Raw genomic sequence first — 16295 nt, 5'->3', positions numbered from 1 at the left:
TGAAAACATTCCAGTGAAGTCAGTGTACACCGACACACCGATGTTCTGTTTCTGCTAGTGTAGTTAAAGATAAACTTGAGTTCTGGTAATGCGATTGCATTGTGAAAGAAAAGATGTGGAATGGATCAGAAAAGTTGATCATATAGCATGTAAGTAATGGTGTGTAATGCAAGGTTCTGGAGTCATCAAAATCATCATAAATTTGGCAGAGTCTTGGTAAAGTAACAATCACTTACACAGAAAGATGTACATGTACATGTATATGGGACAACACACATGGTGTCGGGGCTAGCACTACCCTGATTTCCTTATCTTTCTATGCTCATTACTCAGCCAGTATACATTTTCTTCCAAAATTGTTTGGCACATGACATTTATTTGTAATCTTGAACATTCAGTGTAAGTTTCGTTAGATTCTGTGAGAATTCATTTTCTTTTTTTTACCAGTACTCAAGTTTATCTTTAACCCTTTAGGAATCAAATCCACAAATTTCATTGCTTTCATGTCCTTTTATGGCAAATTGCTTGGGTAAGGGTTAATTTAGTTGTCATTCTCTGATACAGTGTAAAATACGCTGTTGAGAGGACAAGTTCAAGTTTGCTCAAGGAAAGTGTACAATTTAGGTGTTTGTTTAGATGGCAGCTAGCAACAAAGTTAACGAGACCACAAGGTACTGACATCATCTAAACACATTCACCCTGTATTCTACACAAACAGCATCTGTTTTGAAACCTAGGCACCGCACACACACAGAGTAATCAACGCCCGCTCTAATTAATCCTGAGTAGCACTGCTTGAATTATTCACACCGTTACCATGCAGTGGTGTTCATGCCAGCCAGCCTGCAAGCTTTAATACGGCTTCTGTACTTCTACCACTATGACCTTGCATTGCCTGCTACTCTCATTAATGCACATCCACCAATCCTTGGCTCTTTCCTTTAAAGGGTGTGGACGGCATGAGTCGATCACGCTAAAGAATGTGAGTCATGCTGCTGAAGCATGACCTTTAATCTTGTAGATGTAAATGTTGAGAAAATCTTTAAAAAGCTGTTTAGTAGAAATCTTCTGTATAGACATAAAGTAGTAGTAGCAGGGAAATGAAGGTAAAAAAAATATTTGAAATAAAAAAAATAAAAAAAAAATAAAAATAACTATAGATCATCATTTGCCTGGCAGAATAGAAAAAATTCTTTGTTATGGCTTCCAGGCAGTTTTCTTTCACAATGTAATCGCATGATCAGTACTCGACTTTATCTTTAATGTATGTGGCAGCCTCTGCTTTTAACAGAGCAAGAAATGCCACTCTGTTTAACCCGACCGATGACTCCATCTATAATTGATTGCTCATACAAACTAGAACAGGTGTGGGGGTGCTGTTTGAGGGGGCTTAAGTGCTATTTTTGAACGAACATCAGGACTGATCATGAAGAATGAGGAGTTGCTATTTATACTTAAACCCTGATTTATAGACAAAGAGTGTGAAAATTAATATTTTAGAATGTCCTTGCTTTTATCTGGAGTGCTTTGCATTTTTAACATCAATTCTAAAATTATGACCTAAATTCACAGAGGTGGTTTAAATGTAGATTTGTGTGCACCCACGGTTTGCTATGGTGTACATAAAGAGCACAATCCACTAACGAAACCAGTCTAAAGAAGATAATACTGGTAAACAAAAATATATTGCCACTGAGAGGTGGAAGGTCTTTAACTCGTATTCTTCAACAAAGCGTAAACATCCTTCTGGCTCTCAATGGAATATATTTGTATTATTCACCTTCATTTTTCAAACAAAAACAAAACAAATCTATTCTTTTGCCTTTGTATATTTTCTTTTTGCTTGTTTACCTTCTTGGCTGACTATATTAAACCATACATTTTAACCATTGTCCGTTTGTAAACTCTGTGAATTCTGGCCTATATCGTCTCCTTCGAGCCAGAAGGGTGTTAATTCATAGACTTTTACACATATTAAATCGCTTCTAGCTCTCAAAGAGATGATATATTGAAATAGATTATTGAATTCATATTCCAAGTGGAAATTGTATTGTTCTTGGAATAAACAAATAAAAATAATACATTTATCAATATTGAAAAGAAACAGATTCCTTTGATTGATGTAATCTGCCTCCAGAGTTTTCAGGATGATCGAAAGCCTGATTTCATGAATTGAAACACTCTCTTGTCTTTCAGAAAATAATTAGACTAGCCTTGTATGCCATTTTCAGGATAAAATGATGCTTTCATCCTCTGTAATGATGAACCATTGTGCTTTTTGTGTCATCACTGATCTGTGGCATTTACGCTTTTGCATTTTTTTTGTGAGGGAGGGGATCATATTTTCAATTGAATGTCTTTTGTGTACATGATGAACTATGTGTCTAATTGTACTATTGTATGTATTATTCATATTCAGTTTAATTTGATTCACTGCTTTCTTATTTGAGATGTCCAACACATAGATACATTAGCTAGGTATCCTGCCTAATTTAATAAAGTTATGCATTTAACTGGATAATATTGTGGTCATGTTTAAATCCAAATATTTGCATTTCCTTATCAAACTGAATAATTTTTTTCTAATTATGATCATTTCCCCCTGTCGCGGTCGTTTTGTTTTACCATAATTGCTTTCATTTTGTTTTACCACAATCATTCTCTTCTGTGGATTTTGTCTCATTAGGATTATTTCATATAACATATTACACCAATTTTTTCATGATTAGGCTCTTGGCCTGCCCAACCAAGAGGCCTATTTCTTTCTTTTTTAGAATACTTCTTTTTATCGGGGCACTTTTGATCATTAAAATTAGATATCATTACAGTGATTATTATTTTTTTATTTTGTTTAAACCATACTTTTTGTTTAGTTTCCAGAACTAAATCATTCTCTGCACCCATATATATTCTTTTTGACTGGCACTTCTGTATCCAGGCTTTTACTCGGTATTTTCTATGCATGCCAATCATTGGACTTCTATTGATCTAAATAATTGAGCTTCGTTGCACTTTCCCTGTTACACAATTAATCACCCCGCTGGAATGTATACAATGACAGTCGAGAGTCATGGAACTGGGTTAGGAATCAATGGTTTGATTAGCTGCGCCATGCAATGCTTTTGACAAACATGACACAACATCAACATTTATCACTATCAATATGGGGCCATAAAGGTGTTTGATAACTCGTATCATTTAAAGCCGAGTTAATGCCCTTCTGGCTCCAAACAAATGAGTTGCGTGGATATTTCGGACCTACTAGTGCCTGTATACATGTACATTGTATATATTTTGTATTTGAAATGCAATCTGCTGCAGTGGGAACCTACACCTTTATGTAACATTGGTTATATATTTATATTACTATTTCAAAATTGACAACTTGAAGAAATCTAAAATCATGTTAATTTTTAATATTTTAATTTTTGTTAGGTACAAACTTCATTGGAGGAGATGTTTTCTGTACAGTTTAAAAGTAGTTTTATTAAAATTGAGCAAGGTTGTGAAAATATTTTTACAGCTTCTATTCCTTAGGAATAAATGAATCAATTTGAAATTATGAAAGTATTATTTCTAATTAATTCCAAGAGCATAACATGAGAAAGTGTATTCTTACGGTATTCAAATTTTGTACAAGAATTCTTTAAATATCTTTACCGGTACTTCTTTATGGTTTCATACAAAATTCCTAAAGTATATTTCTAAATTGCATTGCATGTAGCAGATGATACATTCACAACACTGTGTACAAATAACATCTGTTGTAGATTTCCTTTCCATCTGCTTACGAGTCCTACTTTAATAAAAGTTATGGATTTTAGCAATGGATTTCCTGTTCATTCACAGCTAGTTATTCCTTGCTGGTTAATTAATCAGTTATGTGGACATGTGGTATAGTCGGAAGTTGAGATGATAAGTAAAATTAAGGAAATTATCTTCACTTAATCAATGATTTGTTTTGCATATTGAGATTCTGTTTTCATGCACTCTGATACTCTCATTACTATTTGAACTTTGAGGTGATCTAGGACTTGTTCATCAAGAACTTGTACCTGTAAGTTTACATTTATGTTTGAAAATGGGGAGAACCCGGTGAAGACGTGTAGGATGTATCGTTGAGTTTCAAAGTCAGAAAGTCTATGAAACCTGTGGTTTCATGCATGAGATGTGCCTGTAATAATAAAAAGGAGTTTATCCTCTGTTCATCTGCTTGTTTTCGAAGCTCTTTACTCTTGTGAAATTCGAGGACTGGTCTAGGATCCCCAAAATCATACCACAGAAGACCTCATTTTATTATTTATACATTCAATCTTGTTTATATCTATTTAAAGCTACCTGTAATCAATGAACTTCTTCTTTGAGTCTTTTATTTGTAACTTTTTTTTATTTTTCATCCACTATCTATCTATGAGCAGCAGATTCTTTTGGAAGAGACCATTGAAACATTATAATAACTTTTTTTTTTTTTTGAATAAATTTTTATTTTGAAAAAAATATTTTTTGGATAAATTTTATTATAATTTCATTTGATTTTCTTGTTTCCTTACAGGCATGTGCAGATTTCCTTGAGCTGGCGCAGACGCATGGGCGCAAGTGGCAGAAAGCCATCCACTATGAACACACGCAGCGGATTCGTCTAGAGGAGACCATCGAAACTCTTGCCAAACAACACAACTCACTAGAGCTTGCTTGCCGCGAAGCCAGCCAGGATAAGAGTAAAGGTGAGTGTCAGGTGTTTGTGTACTGTTCAGTGTTCAGTGTTTATATTAAAGGGTGTGTAGCATGACGAGACTACATGTCTTTCCTGTGGCCTGACTCAGGGCCAATCAGGTATAATATGACTACAGACGACGCGACCGCAGTATTCCTGTGCGTGCAACATACATGAAACTGAAGCGTGAGGAGAACTTCGGTCTGTTTCGCCAACGCTAGTGCATGCTGACCATGTAGAGTGCCGTTAATCAAGTCCATTTGTTTACGTGCAGTTGTCCAGAAGAAGACGTAGATGCCGTTAACCAGTATCTGCCAAGCTACACCCCCTTTAAAATGTGTATGTTGATGATGCTATTTGGTATCTAAGTACCGTTTAGTTTAATGTTTTTGTTTTTGGTTAGGGTTAGATGGAGTTGATAAAGAAGTCGTAGCTCATTAAAAATTGCTTGATATAATTTAAAATGCCTGAATTCTTCCGAGTGTCCAAGATTTTATTTTGTATCTATGTAGAGATGGTAAAATGTGCTAATGATAACTGGTGTTCTAACTTTATCTTGAAAATACCTGTAAGTGGGTAAATAGGCAGCCCAATTTTTATTTTTTTTATGTTAAAGAAAAAGAATGATTTTACTTTATCAGCATTGAGCCTGATAATCCACAATCCTTCTCTAAGTCGGACACCAAGTGTAGGATGCATTTGTCTCTATGTGTGTACTTGCGTGTTGAGCGAAAGGTAATTAAATGATGTTTTCCCTCTCCACAACCAGAGCGCCATTACCGCAGGTGCCCCGGAGCACTGGATTTGTGAGTAATGGGAATCAGATTTGTGAATTCGTTTCTCCGAGGATGGTATTATTAGGCAGTGTCTTTGGAAGAAAGCCTCTCTCTCTCTCCCTCTCCTCATGCCCTAGAATGCGATTATTGTAGAATATATTATTAGAGAGTTACAGACACAATATGACAGTTATACAATCTTAAATATGGTTATTACCAGGCCCAAGACATTTTGGCTTGGGTCTATGAAAATATATCTTATACCAAAGTAAAGTAAAAACTATAGGCTCATGAATAATGATATTACCTAAAAGTTTGAAGATAATAATTAACTGTACAGATTTCTGCATCACAGAAGAGCTCTGCATGGAGAAGAGACCCCATAGAATGTGTCATCTTATCACAAAGGACAAAAAAGCGAAAAGAAAAAAAGAAAACGTCATCCGTTTGTAACCCTATCTTTGCTTTATCAACCACACGTTTAATAGCAAGTGTCACTGTCATAGAAAATTAGAAATCCGAGACTTATGTTGGGGCTATGAGTCATTCTATCGTGAGGTCTCTTGTGAATGAGAAATCAAGGTTTTTAAAAGCAAGCAATGCTAGGAGCAGCACATAAAAAGCTACAGTAAGAAAAAATCAGCCTGCTCACTTAGACGTACTTGCAAATCAAGTCCAAGGATGCATTAAGCTATGAAACAGAAGCCTCACGCTGAAAGTCACCTTCACATTTTGTTTGTGCATTGATTATCAAATTTTAGAGCCAGCATGTGTTTATATAAGGTTAATTGTTAGGCATACATATGTTGATATTATTACTAATATTCACGGCATTATTCCTGCTGTGTATGCTTGTGGCTACTAGTAGTACCTCTGCTACTACGAGTACTACTATGAATACTGCTGCTGCTGCTGTGTCCATTCCCTCTCCTCCTTCTTCTCCTCCTCCTCCTCCTACAACTTAAACTGTTATATTACTTTTCTGTTCCTCCTCCTCTCACCCCTACTACAACTAGTACCTCGTGATTCCACGTCTCTGTTGATAGTCGTTATTGCTTTTTTTCAACCAAAATGCTGTGCGATGATCGTTCCCTTTAAGGCAGCAGTACGGGTCATCTTGAAGATGGACATTGGCTAATCAATTATTATAGTGAGCTACTACTCATACTCCCAGGCCAGCTATGCACTGCATCTATAGCATGTATCACTCTCTTGCTCTCCCGTTCTCTCCATCTCTTACTCTCTATCTCTCTCTCTCTCTCTCTGTCTCTCTCTCCCTTTCCTCTCTCTCTCTCTCTCTCTCTCTCTCTCTCCCTCATTTTCTCTTTCTGTACCTTCTCTCGTTAATTATCTCTAAAGCTAGGGTAATAAAGTCCAAAGCTCTTTGGAAGCGCATAGAGATGTTATTTCATAACGTATTATGCGCTATACAAGAACTGAACTATTATTATTTTTATTATTATTTCTTATCTCTTTCTCATTCTAGTCTTCTCTCTCTCCTCCTATCTATCCCACTCTTGTTTTTGTCTATGTATTGCTGCTTTAATGTCCCATCTTTGAAAACAATAGTGTAAGTCTGCCATTTCTCTTCCTCTTTCCCTCCTCTCTTACTATTGTGTATTTTGCACTGTCCTCAAATTTGTTCTTTTGTCTCACTATCCCTCTTTCCATCTCTGTCTTCTGTCTTCATTCTTTATTCTCTTGGACTCATATGCTCCAGTTATTCTTCCTTCTATCATATTCTTCATTCTCCTATCTCACTCTCCCTTCTCTCTCCATCTCCTTTATCTCTTTTCCCTTTCTCTCCCCTTCACTCTCCCTCTCCCTCTCCCTCTCCCTCTCCCTCTCCCTCTTCCCCACACCTGCATTCTCTCTCCCTCTCAGTATTAATTGCTGATGACGTCAAGCAGAGATGAGCAATGCTACTGCGGCGAAGTGAGCAATAGACTTGCCAATTTACTGTGTGACGACACAAGAGCGTTGCACTGACTATCGTGTTTGTACGTGTGAGGAGTCTATGAATAAGGGCAAGCTTCACGTACGCATGTACATGTACGATGTTGACAATTTGTTTACCAGCCTGGGCAACATGCCTTGCATGATCTTCGTCATAGACATCAATAGGCTTTCTTCTTTTTCATGAAAATAAATTAAATAATGCCACTTTTTGAGCATTTGAAGCAAGGTTCCACCCAAGTTTATACGTCAACACCTATGTAATATTCTGCCTTTCCTTCTTTTCAAGATGTTTAGATGTTGGGTGTGTCTCATGTTTTATATTAAGAAAAGTAATCCATTAGGTATATAAGCAGCATGCTATGAAACACATGGGACTACATGTAGGAGTGCTTTTGCCAAGGCATGGTTATGTTGATTTGCCAGCTCCCTAGGGGGATCTGTATAGTCGTATTGCATTATTAGCTGATTCTGTATCATTGAAACACATTTGATGGAGATTTGAAGTGAATTTTTCCATCAGAATCAGCTATCCGAGGTAAGATTATATACTAATGAATATTTCATAACAGTCACTTCTAGTTGTAGCACTAAAGAAAATTAGACTCATTTTTGTTTTGTCTTCTGTGTAGTAGGAAAGGAAGTATTGAGATACTTGTTTGAAATTTGGCCTTGTGAAGTTAAAGATGAAGTTGAGTTCTGGTCTTGCGATTGCATTGTGAAAGAAACGGTGTGGAACCGATCAGAAAAGGTTGATCATCTAGCATATAAGAATTTGTGTGTATTGCAAGGTTCTGGAATCATCAAAATGATAAGAAATTTGGCCAAGTCTTGGTAAAGTTACAAACACTTGCACAGAAAGATGTATATGGGACTACACGAACATGTGGCGTAAAAAGCCGGCCCCCCCCCCCCCCCGATTTTTACGATGTTACATGCATATTTAGAATATGAAGGCATTTGAAGAGCCATGCTTTTCAGGGAACATGTCTTAACTGATGTTCTTCCACACTTGCATAATAAGAATGAGTAATGCTCACAAATTATTTTTCACCTCTTCCCAGAACTCAACCTTCTCTTTAAGACGTACATGTACTATGTGAATGTTTGTTTCTACAAAATTCTGCTTGATCTGATTTCGTACAAAAGGGCAGACATAAGTTTTTAATTTCATCCCTCAAAGCTTACAGAAAAGGCCTAAAATAGAATGCAAAATCGTTAAGGTGTCATTTTCATTGTTTTCTCTCAGTTATCGTGTATAATAAAATCCTAGTGGACTTTCAAAACTTTGTTATGGCTAATTCTATAAATACAAAATAGAGCCGTCAGTTGAAACATAGTGCTCATTAAAGGCTAATTAGCAATTGTCTATGCTATGAGGAGGCAAGTAATGAGCATGTTATTAAGAGAAGGATCTATATCAATGTATGTATGTAGATCGGTTCTAGGCGGCCATTTTGAATATTTAGTGCTAATGAGGACGGATCAGGAGGTGTTTCACAATGTATGTATGTAGATCGGTTCTAGGCGGCCATTTTGAATATTTAGTGCTAATGAGGACGGATCAGGAGGTGTTTCACAAAGACTAAGATTGACTTTAACTCTAAGTTGGACTTAAACATTATGGAAAGCCATTTGTAGCCTTAAAATAAAATATATTCATAAGCAAAAAATTCAAGTATTTTAGACTTTTCATAAATTCCACATCAAGAATATGAATTCTCCTTGATAATAGAAAATATGAATGATTTGAATCAACATTTTATGCCTTTTCAAATAAATTTTACAAAATATTTTTATATATGCAAACGGCTTTCCATGAGTTCAACTTAGGATCTTTGTGAAACACCCCCCTGGTATCTCTACCAGTTATTTTTACATCACACCACCTCCAGGATATATACCTTTCCCCGGAGTGTCCGCTAGTCTCTGCAGGAAATCCTGCCAGGGTTTTTTAGCAAAAATATGTGACACCGTTGCAGCTGCCTCCATTCTTGTACATAATGTATCGCAGTGATGCTACAAAATCACCGGTTATGCCGTTATGGTTCATCCGGAGGCTTCATGTTTGAAAATAGGAAGATTTGATGTTTCAATTTCAAAGGTTTTTCTGACTTTTTGGCTAATGAAGAATCTGTTGGATTAGCACATTGATCAGAGAACAGAAAGTGAAATTTAAAATGTCAAAGAGACCAATTGGCAACTGGGTTATGAGATTGTGATTCCCCCATCATTCACCAATAGCATTGATATGGTGTTTCTCTTCAGGAATTAATTTCCCACGCCTTCACATAAGATTTATTTATGTTAAAATATTGTTGCGTGCGTGCAACATTGTATTTTCAGAAGTTTGTAATGTGCAATCATGAACAATTGTTCTGTTTATAAACTTTCTAAGAATTCCCATATTTCCTGTTTCTGAAAGGAAGTGTCTTATTTTGTTGCATAAAACATGATACTATGTGGAACTTTCTTTTTCAGCCGTTTCTCAGATTATTAAAATTTTGTTTAAAACAAGTTTTGCTGGACAAAGGTCAATAATACCACATTAAAACTTGCCAGAAGGGCAAATGAATTCAAACAGATACTATCTCCAATGGTTTTACCATGGCAGGTAGACCATTACTAATTGACCCTAACCAATTAACCAAAGCCATGAACCAATAATATAACCATGAATGGGGGGTTGAAGGTTGTTTTGGTATTCATGTGATAGATTATTGACCTTGACTGCTGCTACATCTCGGTCGAGAAGGGAATGTAATACTAAACAATAGGCGGTTTAATTAATTACAATTGGTAGACTGTTAACCGAATTGTGGATGATATTGTACTTAGCTCACCCTGTAGTTCAGATGTAAATTGAGGGATTACCCTTCTCTTGCTAGTATCTCCATTGTATTAAAATGAAGTGGTGGATTTCGGGGGGGGGGGGGGGGGGTGGGGGGAGCATGTGCCCTTCCCTTTCAAAAATGCAATACCTGATACCTCAACTAACACAACAGAAAAATAAATGTTCACAAATTGCAAATTTTGGAACAGTTTGATCATTTATGCAAGTAGAAAGATTTATAATTTAAATGTGTATTCACTTTAAAGATTCCACCTTGCTTTTAAATCTCTTCTCGTCATCTTATTAGTTTTTGACAATTTTGTCGTACCTGTATTGTACATGCATTGTACCTGATCATGGCTGTAGGCTATCTGACCTCTGTTTACTTTTCCAGGACAGCCGCTAGTTAGCGCGGACCTCACGCTTCCTCATTAAGCGTGCGCTGACGTACTAGCGCAATTTAATATCGCGCCCTAATCAACGTACGGTCCTCTCGCCTGGCTTGGCGAGTGCCCCGGCATTTTTCTTCATTTTTGTCGCTCTTTCACGATCTCTCCTCCTTTGTCGCAGAGCTGTGGTGTAATGGTCCATTTCACTGATTGAATCAGTCCTATTGATTGAACACATGTCTGTTAGAACTACTCCCATCACTGGTTTGACCATTGGAATTATTGCTGCTAGATTGTCTCTGAACATATTTGTCTTTCTTGTTCAAACGTGGTATAGGCACTATGATATTGAAAATGTCTCTATAATTGACTTGATATTAGTGTGTTATGAATGAGGATTTTGTCAGCTGCCCGCAAGAAGGCCATCACTGTTATTGACAAATTTTCCTATTGCCTTCTTCCAGGCAGGTGACGATATCTCGTATTTTTTAGATAACCAGAAGAATATTATTTGTTTTGTTTTTAGGAATTTTTAAGACGGGCTTCTAAAGTCTAATATTAGAACATTTTATGAAAAAGTCCCCCCCCCCCCCTCCAAAAAAATACAAAAAATTAATAAACAAAAACAAAAGGAAACATGTAATGTTAGAATGTAGCCATCATTAGGTGCAAACATAAGGAATGGGTTAAAAATGGCAGGAATAAACATCTTCAAGTCCAACGTCTAATTTGTCATCGAGGCATATTTGATATAACCCCTCAAACATAATTCCTTGTTCAAAAATCTCTGTCCTTCACTTAGATTACTTTTTGCCTTACGGTAAAAAATATGGTTGCCCCCGCCAACAGCCATCGTATTAAGCCCTCCATTTGTAGCTTTGCATGGGAACAAACAACCTTCGACAAAAGTAAAACTGACTCAATATGTCTTCATGCATTTTACAGCGAAACATCGGTACAAAGAGTCAATCGAGGAAAAGAAATGTGCATTAAAGCATTCACTCAATGTTATCCGATGGTATTAAATGAATGTTGCCATTCAGGATGACTCATACCTCGAAAGCGGAATGATTGTGAAGCCACTTTCATTTTGTGTATGATCGAGAATACACACAATATCTCCATGGATTTTTTTTTATTCAGAATTCCTTTCTCTTCGATAATAAAGCTTTTTCACAGTGATTCATTTCTTGCCTTTCCTCTCTCTCTCTATCTTTTATCGCCCTCCCTTTGCTCTCTCTCTTTTATCGCCCTCTCTCCTCTCACTGTCTCTCTCCCTCTCCTTGCTCATCTCTTCGCTCTTCTCTCCTCTCCCCGCTCCCCTCTCTCTCTCTCCCTCTCCATCCCTTCCTCTTTGTTACAGAGACTACTTTCTATATTTTTCTCGCCTGAAAGGGGATTATATTTGTGTAATACCATTAAAGGTAGTTGTGCCCCCAGCAGGACTATATTTAGCTATGAAAGTTATATCTTACGCATCTTGAGTAATGACAAAGAATGCCGGGCATATACTGGTAAATCTCTGTTCTTGCTTCGGGGAAGGATATGTAAGACTAACCAGGCTCAAAAATTCAATTATTATCCTTGTGTATTCTGGGTTATTGCTAACAGGGTATCCTAGTGATATTATTCTGTATGAATTTTTCCCAATTATTGATTAAATGTATTTTCAATAAATTTATAAAAATAAATAAAGAGCAGTAAATTATCTTAGTGAATAGCAAGTCATATCATTGTGACGATTCGACTTCAATTTGTTAAAGATGTAAACCAGGGGGGTGTTTCACAAAACTTGTCATCAGTGACAAATGACAGTTTTTGTTATAAGCTACTGAAATCCTTGCTTCTGATTGGTCATCAGCAGATTTATCACTGATTTTTGTCAATTTTCATTGAAAAAAAACTCTTTGTGAAACGGTACCCTGGTCTTTATGTCCAAAGGCAAAACTGAGTCATTCCTTGGCCTAATTTCACTGTATTTCTTGTAATTGAAATGGTGAAAATATGGCACCAAAATATTCATGAAGGCTAAATAAGTACTCATCGGTGTTTTAGATGGAAAGAAAAATGTTTGCTTTGGCATGTGGTTCAATGTTATTCAATGTCATAGCACCTTTAATCGAATATATACTTTATCATTCAACTAGTTTTATGTAATATTCCATGTTTTGGAATAGAATAAAGTAAGACTGGCTGTAACTAATCGAAAACATCAAACGGGAGGGTTGACAAAGTAAGCAAAGCTTGATAGCATGACTACCCTCAATGGATACATAATAATACAAATATGGATGAAAAAATATTGGTAAAAGGGGAAGAGAGAGAGAGAGAGAGAAAAAAAAGAGAAAAAGAAATAGGGAGTGTAAATCAAGATTCACAGATGTATGTAGTATTTGGATTTCAATTTGATATATAAAGATAAAACAAAGCAGATCCACATTTGAATATTGGGTGGCCAACTTGGGATATATTATAGAATGAGAAGACTTGCAAGGTTTCTGGTCATGCGATTGCATTGTGAAAGAAACATTGTGAAATCGATCAGAAAAGGTTGATCATCTAGCATAGATGTACTGCAAAAGTTTTGGAATCATCAAAATGATAAGAAATTTGGCCAAGTCTTCATAAAGTTAGAATCACTGTACACAGAAAGATGTATATGGGACTACACACACGTGCGCGACACGTGCATTTGTATCTCTCAACAGGCGAGAGATACACTAATTTACCAAATATATCAATTAGTAGGCGGTTTCCCGTCAACATTTTTATCATCATGTATTATTCAAAACATATTCTTTCACATGATTGGTAATAAGAGCTTCCATTTCATTTTTTTAAATTGGGGCGTTTCCAAAACTGGTCTTTACCTTTAAGAATGTGATATCAAAAGTATGCATACAGAGTCTTTAGTTACAGACTACACATTGGGAAACAGATCTAGATCATCACAAAAACACTTGAAGATGATTATGACCTTGTACAGATGATCATAGTATCACCTCCAATAATTATTGAGCTATCGTTGCCCGGTATGTTCAAATTGCTTCAAAGTTACATTGAGCGTGGTGTATATACCATCATGCAGAATTTCTTACAACATGAATTACTATGAAGTGCTCAGAATGTCACAAAAATGCCACTATTGATACCAGTGTTTTCTTTTGACATGTCAAGTTACAATTTTCTGGACAGTATAGACATGTGTCCAATCCAATATTTCAGGCACATGTTTAAGATTAAATTTTCTTTGAAGGAAATACTATTTTTCCATTTATTGTAAACGCAAATAGAGAAATGCTCACACAAAAAGGAATAAGCAAACAATCAAAAACCAAATCAAAACAACAGATTAGTGTACTGATATTAAAACCTTGAATTTGAAAGAAGAAAAAAATCCTTTATCATTGATCTCCAACTTCTCTGACAAATTGTTCATATATTATTCATGCTTTCATATAAATCAACTTGATTTCAAAATGGACTTCCCCTTTAATAGGAGAAAAAAAATCCCAACTCTCTCCTGATTTCCTGTCCATTCAGCTCCAAAACAATATAAGAAATATCCATGTATTCTTGAAATAAAAAAGAGTATCAGCATCATTAAGATAAAAATACCATGAAGGTCATTACTATTTGTGTTCCATTCCCTAAAATGGATAATGTTATTGGATAAAAGATATTCTCTCTGTAATGCAATGCTACTGAAACGAGCTCAAATTACTTTTAGTCAAAGGGCAGATGAATGTTTCATACATGAGTCAAACAAAAGTGTGGAATCTGCTATATTGGTGATTGACCACTCTCTAGAGATCAGGGAACTTTACTGTTAACTTTATTTCCTTGTTTCTATCAAGTTCAATCAAGTTCAGAGTAAAAAAAACAGTGTTCCAGATATTAATTTCTTTAGATACTTTTGAACGAGCTATTTGTAACAACCCGTCTGAAAACTGTGCACAATATCATATTGTATATTTCAAACCAAGACATCAGTAAACTAATTTTCATGTTTCCTGTCTATGACCCCGTTCTCATTCACTTCGTTGGAGCGGTTCTTAGCAGGGTGCTACAAGAATTTTTTTCACCACTTGCCCTGTCGGGCAAGTGGGTTTTCAATTTACTTGCCCAATCAATATTTCCACTTGCCCAAAACTTTAAAGCGAAAAAGGACTCGAGGTTAAAGCATTTATTATCTCGTAATGATAAGTTAGTGTTTTAGATAGCAAATTAATGCACATACATGTACAGTGTAACTGTACTGAATAATAACCTAATATGTCAAAGAAAATGGTCAACAAAGGATGGTTGAAGGTTTAAAAAACGCATTTTATTGATTCTCCATAAATAATCAGATTCACATGAATCTCGGCAAGGTAGAATGGTTCAAGCAGGTTTAAGTTTTTAATATTCAGTCATGTAAAAAAGCATAATGACCCTGTTGTAAAAAATATGATACAAACATGTCATTAATGGTAGCCACATGTACCATGGTGCAACATCACATGTGTGTCTGTGCAAGCCGCTGTCATTTGGAAACGTAGGCTAATTTTCAGCTGTTAATAATTTGGGTCAACTCTTCCATCAAGAAACGTCATGTAAATAATGGGTAATCAACTATTTTAAATAAAGTACGGACATTTTTATTTCATCATTCACTGCTATAAATATCATGCCAAAATTTGTAAATTCTTACTAAATAATAATATTGAAGATATTTTACGATAAATCTCGGATAAGTATGCGAAAACTAGACTAAACAACGTCGCTAAAACCATGAAAACAAAACAACAACGGCTTATATTCTGGGGGTCTCGATACTATTATCAAAATGACTCGCTCGGTCGGATCTTGAGACCGCAGTAATAAATTGAAAACGAGACAAAAACATTCATCTGATTTATATGAGCAGCGAGTTTTAAATAATATGTTCACAATCATTAACAGTCATTATGAATAAATATCAAACATTTGACTTTTTGTACTTACTAGAAAATCCCTGTTGTTTATTCCATTCCGATTCGCACGTGTTCATTTCCCTAGAATAATGACGTCATATTTGGCGTGATTCAACCAATCGGCAATCAGAGAATAGCAAAGGCCTGTCGGTGCGGCCTGCAGAGCTAGAGAGAGAGAGCGCGAATAAGCTCGCAGCTGGTACGATCGCGCTAGCTGTCTCTAGCTAGCTCACGGCCGGCCGTGCGTGGAGGCGGAGCGGCATTCATGGCTTGAAGTGTCACTGTTGCATGCGCGCTGAGCTAGCTGAGCTGGCTAGCTGTCTGTGAAGTTTTTTCGAAATCGGAACGATCGCTTTTTTGCTTCTGGATTTTGACGACGGGTAAGAAGTTGACGGGTGAATGGTGGTAGAGTTCTTGGACACTAGGAAATTACTGTAAAAGTATCACTTGCCCGAATCGGGCAAGTGATAATTTGATTTACTTGCCCGACGGCTCAATTTGGTTGCCCCGGGACGTCGGGCAAGCGGGTTTGTCGCGCCCTGCTTAGGTGAGTGAGAACGGTCAAAGTGGTCCAGGAAGTGGACCTTCCGAGGTGGTCTTGAGGAACGGGTCTTATTAAGAGCGGTTTGGACCGCTCTAATGTGCAATGTGAACGGAAGCGTACTTTAAGCG

The 16295-nt window shown here is 36.5% G+C and overlaps 1 protein-coding gene across 1 annotated transcript in view; it reads left to right on the top strand.

Moving 5' to 3' along the window:
- LOC585956 (oxysterol-binding protein 1) overlaps positions 1-16295 on the top strand; it is an 81271-nt gene that overhangs the window by 49681 nt on the left and 15295 nt on the right. Inside the window, exon 5 of the mRNA XM_030991824.1 lies at positions 4553-4724. Coding sequence (XP_030847684.1) covers positions 4553-4724 — 172 coding nt within the window. The remainder of the gene's footprint in view (positions 1-4552; positions 4725-16295) is intronic.

Source organism: Strongylocentrotus purpuratus, unplaced genomic scaffold (genome assembly GCF_000002235.5).
Source record: "Strongylocentrotus purpuratus isolate Spur 01 unplaced genomic scaffold, Spur_5.0 spur5_scaffold_2, whole genome shotgun sequence".
NCBI classification, from domain to species: domain Eukaryota; kingdom Metazoa; phylum Echinodermata; class Echinoidea; order Camarodonta; family Strongylocentrotidae; genus Strongylocentrotus; species Strongylocentrotus purpuratus.
This window is presented reverse-complemented; position numbering and strand designations above follow the sequence as displayed.